General features: G+C 33.9%; 1 protein-coding gene across 1 annotated transcript; it reads right to left on the bottom strand.

Moving 5' to 3' along the window:
• Positions 1 to 3,767: 3,767 nt before the first annotated feature.
• Positions 3,768 to 5,341, bottom strand: LOC140815983 (transcription factor HHO3-like). The gene is made up of 4 exons (XM_073175048.1): positions 5,234 to 5,341; positions 4,828 to 5,131; positions 4,662 to 4,738; positions 3,768 to 4,224 (listed from the first exon to the last, which is right to left on the bottom strand). The coding sequence occupies exons 1-4, from the start codon at positions 5,339 to 5,341 to the stop codon at positions 3,865 to 3,867; spliced, it is 849 nt and encodes a 282-aa protein (XP_073031149.1). The 3' UTR covers positions 3,768 to 3,864.
• Positions 5,342 to 5,616: the final 275 nt, after the last annotated feature.

The raw sequence follows: 5,616 nt of genomic DNA, 5'->3' as shown, positions 1-5,616 counted from the left end.
GGGTTCATCAGCCGGATGACGCAAGTATCCATCACGAATTCTTTTATCAGCATGCCAAGTTATTTCCTTAGATATCATCTTCTTCTGAAACCATCTTTGAAATCTGGGAATAGGTGGGAAGTACCAAAGGACCTTTGGAGGAACTCATCCATTTATCGTATAATTTTTACCCAACTTCCACCTTGATATCCCAAAAATAGGGCAACTGGTAAAATCCTCATACTCCTTCCGGTATAAGGTACAATAATTAGGACAATCATGAATTTTCACATAATCCATCCCTAAAGCACATAAGCTTTTCTTTGCATCATAGAAAGATAAAGGCAATTCATTGTCATCTGGAAGCATTTGCCCAAACAAACTAAGTAAATCAGTGAAATTTTATCACTCCAACTATATTTTGTCGTCAAGTTATATAATTTCACAAGTACATATAACTTTGTAAATTTAACACATCCAGGATATAAAGGTTTCTCGGCATCTTCAAGTAGCTTGTGGAATTGGTTTGGATTCTCAACATAACGATCATATGCACCATGTATCATACTTATAGGTTCCTTGGTAAAATATTTGCGTTCATCTTGTCCTACTCGATCACTATCATTCATTGAGTTCCCGAACTTAGATCTTTCGCCATGCCAAATCCATGTATGATATGTTAAATCTATACCATTACAACACAAATGAGCCCTTATAGTGTCAATATTTTTGATCTTTAGATTACCACATTTTGCACATAGGCAAGGCATTGCGTTGCAAGAAATACTCCACCCCAACCTCATATTCATGTGACAACCTATTATTTGACATCCAATCTTTGTCCATTATACGTAAAAAGTTAACCAAACAACAATGAGTCAAATCCTTCAAAACAGTTGTAAAAATACTCTTAGGCTGCTGTTCAAAATAGTTGTAAACAATAAAATTAGACATCAAATTTGTGATGAATCTATCAACAATAATTGTGTTACATAGCTTCATTTGTTGTATTTTTGTAGTGATGGCTTTAACAACAATGACATTAATTTAATTCGTAAATATGCAGAAACATACATGCAAGAAACTGTCGCCACAACTTTTAACTGACTGAAAACTTGAAAGTAAGCAAATTTCCTAACCCACTGTCACCTTCAATTTTATGCACATAAAGCATGAAAAATTCATATCAGACCCATCACGTGACACAACTACACTTGAAAATCAACCATAACAGAGGAATTACCGCTCAAATCAGCATCAAAGAATCTTGCTCCTGATAGCTGGCCACCTTTGAAATTGGTATGTCGTAGTAACAGTAAAAACTGGTCAAATTACCAACTTGGTTTAATCAACTTGCTCAACAATTAAAGATCATATGGCTGATTACATTATGGGGTTATTTACCAAATTCAACATTGACGAGTTAAAGAACATTTAAAGAACAAGTGAAAAATAAATGATTAAATGAATTGGCCTCTGACTAAAGTTTCTTGTTTTGAAACTAGAAGGCATTGTTATCCGATTTCAGTGCTTCGAATTGGCTCTTCAATACATCATATTCCTTCTCCAATTGCTTAGTCTTCCAACGGTTCCTCCTCTTCTAGAACCATACGAACTCTTCACTGAGCCAGCCCCCAATTGCTGGAATTTCGGTCTCTATTTCTTCACAATTTTAACCAACACAGAAGGTTCGGAGACATGGGAAAAGGATATGAGCTTCTGCAATATAGTTAGTTGCGATCTTGTGAAATATACAGAGGTTTAATACAATGAGAAACCCAAAAAATCGAAGCACAACCTCAACTAAACACAAAACACTCAAGAAATTGAAGCACAAACTCACCTAAAACATGTTGGAATCGCGCACACTGGAACAACTGAGCGAAGAGGGCTCGCGCTTGCTAGATCCGGGCTTGTTTTCCTTATGTTAAAGTTGCTTCGGGTTGGTGACGTCTTCGTCTAGTTGAGGCGGTGGTCGGAGCTACGATTACAGGAGGCGCGGCGACGAGATGGCGAGAGAGATGAACGACGAGGGAATGAAGCAATTAGGTTTTTCTTTTTGTTTTTTGAACACATCAGCTGTTAATATTAAGGTTGTTAGCAAATCGTTGTTGTTTTCCACTAATCAACAATGGTTTGTTAACACCGTTGTTGTTTTCCAAAAAAAACATGTTAATCAACAAGGGTTAGCTAAAATCGTTGTTTTTTGTCAAAAAAAAAAAAAAACACGCTAATAGATAATAGTTTATAAAACCGTTGATTTTTAAACAATAAGACAACGGTTTCTGAAAACCCGTTGTTGTAACTACGAAAAAACATGCAAAACTACAACAGTTTCTCATGTACCGTTGTCGTAGCTTCGAAAAATCTACTAATACACAACGGTTTTTGATAAAACCATTGTTAAAATATAAATTACAACGATTTTCCAATAAAACCGTTGTTGTTTGACCGTTGTTGAATAACAAATTTGTTATAGTGATAGATGCAAAATTTTATTTTTCTTCAATTTATTTTAGATTCCATTAATTAATAGATGAAAACAAAACAACAAAAGTGACATGTATTAATGAATATTATTTAATGAAGATAAGAGTATAGATGTAAATTCATAATTCAACTTATTATATTTAGGCATTGTTTGGTGTGCATGATAAGGGGGGATTGATTGTTAATCCTTCACTTATCATGTGTTTGGTGTGCATGATTAAGATTGTGATAGGCCCGTTCAGCCCGCACCCGGCCCGCACATATGCATTATTATCCTCATGTGGGTGATTATATAATCTTTTGGGGGAGAAGGGATTATGTTTAATTAATTTAAATTTTTCTTTAATATTCTAAAGTTTAAAATAATTATAGATTCAAAACATTTAATAATATTTAAATATAATTTTTAATTTGACTGATATTATAAATAATTTAATTATTATTGATCATATTTTTTATTATTATATTATTTTTAACTGTAATATTATAATTTTTATTAACCATTTTTTATTATTCAAATTTGTATTAATATTTTAATTATCACAATAAATGTATATTTATATTATTATCAAAATTTAATTATTTTTTATAATATTAATCGGGTTTTAGTTTTTTTTCGAAAATTGGAATTAATGAAAATTTAATAATTAATATAATATTTAAATTTTATTTATAATTTTTTAAATCAATTAATTCTAGATATTTTATTTATTTATTCAATCATTTTAAGAATATATTACTAACTAATATATGATGAGGGCATTTTAGTAAATAGTTAACAAAAATAATCAAGCAAGTTAAACTAATGACAAACATCATATAATTTATCATAATGTATTGTGTATCCTTACTTTTTATTTTATAATCACTATTATTATATATCATTTACTTATCCTATCACACGAACCAAACGATGCCTTGTAGTAGTAATAATAGATAATAGATAGATAGATTTATGATATTCTATAATAATCTTATAATTATAACTATTTTGATTACATGGGATTTGATCATTTTGTGAACATATCATATCACCAATGCATAACATATCTTTCATCAATTATAGATTCAATATCTTTTGTCACAAAATATAATTAACACAAATCTATAATTACAATATCATTGTGGTATCTATATGTGTGCTATAATTGTTAGCATAAAATATTTGTATGGATACTTTTTATTCGTCCAACGCGCATGAATACGCGGGGGGAGAGGGTATATCAATCTAGAATGGTAAAGAAAAGGTTCATTGCCATGGCCCCGTCCTCTCGTTTTCTACACTAATGCAAACACTAATGCAACAAATGAACGGAAAAAACCAGCCTTTGTAACTCTATGGTTAACCAAAAAGATTATATTGATTGCGTTCTCATTGCAAATGTTTCTACATTTTCACAACAACCAGTAATATGGTGAGGTGATGGTCGTATGCGTGGAGGACGACGTGGCCGGGGAATGGGATTCATCAACCCCATCTTCACCACTACAGCTGCCTCCAGCATCAGAGTGTGGTTGCCTTCGTTGCGGGGCTGCTGATGCCAATGCTTCTCGAAAGGGTCGTGCCACCAAAGCATTTGGAGCATATATTCTGGCGGATGGAGTGGCATCCCCGGATGTGGTGGTTGTAGCCATGTTGGCATGTTCTGGTGGCACACATACTCCTCCCAATACCAAATATTGAGGTGTTTGTTGCGAGTTACTGTTGTTTTGAATCGATGGACTTGGTCTCGATCTCTTGTGTAATCGATAATTCTGAAAAATGATCGAACGAAAGTAATTCAATATATTAAAGAAAGAAATTAAGGGATTGACTTCATCTTTCTATAAACATGCCAAGGAGGAAAATTATCCCAGAAAGCATGTCCGAATATGGTCTAAAAGTCAGAATAAACTAAAGCTAAGAGAATAATCTTTCTCAAGACTAAATCTAAAGGATTTTACATGGTTGATCCTTTCGCATTATTCTTGTTCACATCACGACCACAAAAGTCCTTGCTTCAAATGAAAGTTTCTCCCATGAGATTCTTCACCTAAACCATTTAACAACAATCCAAGCTGCTATTCCCATTGGCTCAATAATCCAAAGTAACCCAAATAAACTTTCATCACATCTCTTAATTTGTCAAGATACATCAAGAAATTTGCATTATTGTGAAATATCATGAAACTAAAAGTATGAGTTCACAAACCTGTAAATGATTTTTAACCTCATTAACTGTGAGCCCATCAACTTTCAACAACTCCCTTATCCGTGTAGGTGTAGCAACTGCATAATCCAATCAATAACAACATTTATCAGACAATTGTGGATCAATATTATATACTTAAATCTGATTTTGTAGCTAGTATATATACCATGGGAACCACCAAGTTGATGAAGGGATTGCACAAATCTGGTCTGTAAATCCGGCGACCAAAACCTCCTTTCTTTTCTCAGAGACCCCCCTTCTTTCTCTTCCTTCTTATCTCCGCGGCCAGTGCCCGCCGTAGAACTGGTGGATGCCGGTGACGGTGATTTATTCTTTGGTACTTGCCTAGGAGCAGTTGAAGTTCCGCTAGTGCCTAAACTTTTCTCCTTCTTGAATGGCTGAAATGCACCATCACATCGGCCACCTCCATTTCTCGTGACCTCCGTAACTACCACCTTTCTTGGTGAATGCTGAACTCCAAACATGAAAAAATCGAAATTAGGAAAATCCCACATGCTTAAAACATTTTTTATTAAAAAAACTAAAAATACAATAATCTTCTGGAAAATCACCTCTTTGGAAGATGGATCTCGGGTGTGATTCCAAAGCTGAGCATATCTAAGCCAGTCTGATTTCTCGGAATTCTTTGTAAGATATTTTGATCTAATCAACCAAATCATGTTTCTAAACATATATGAACATGATAAATAAATATGCGGAAGCTTATCGAGTATTACCTCCAGCCATTGAATCATCTGAAAGATTTCTGATTTTCCTCCGGTTTGAAGTCTTCTAAGCATTCCAACCCTCTTTAGATGGTGTAATGTTTCTGTGTGGGTTGTATACTTAGGGACCTCAAACGCTTCTATTTATAGGCGTTTCTCATACCATCAATGAGCTTTATCGGGAGCACGAGATTCAAAAGGAGTGAGCGCATGCATGTCTCAAAGTCTAA

This window comes from Primulina eburnea, chromosome 16, assembly GCF_022965805.1.
Source record: "Primulina eburnea isolate SZY01 chromosome 16, ASM2296580v1, whole genome shotgun sequence".
Lineage (NCBI taxonomy): Eukaryota > Viridiplantae > Streptophyta > Magnoliopsida > Lamiales > Gesneriaceae > Primulina > Primulina eburnea.
Note: the sequence above shows the minus strand (reverse complement) of the source record. Positions and strands in the feature narration are given on the sequence as shown.

Coding starts and splice junctions, on each gene's coding strand:
- LOC140815983 (XM_073175048.1), bottom strand. CDS start 5,341: ATGATTTGGTTGATTAGATCAAAATATCTTACAAAGAATTCCGAGAAA. Junction 5,132..5,233: donor GAGATCCATCTTCCAAAGAG/GTGATTTTCCAG, acceptor TTTGGAGTTCAG/CATTCACCAAGAAAGGTGGT. Junction 4,225..4,661: donor AGGTTAAAAATCATTTACAG/GTTTGTGAACTC, acceptor ATCATTTTTCAG/AATTATCGATTACACAAGAG.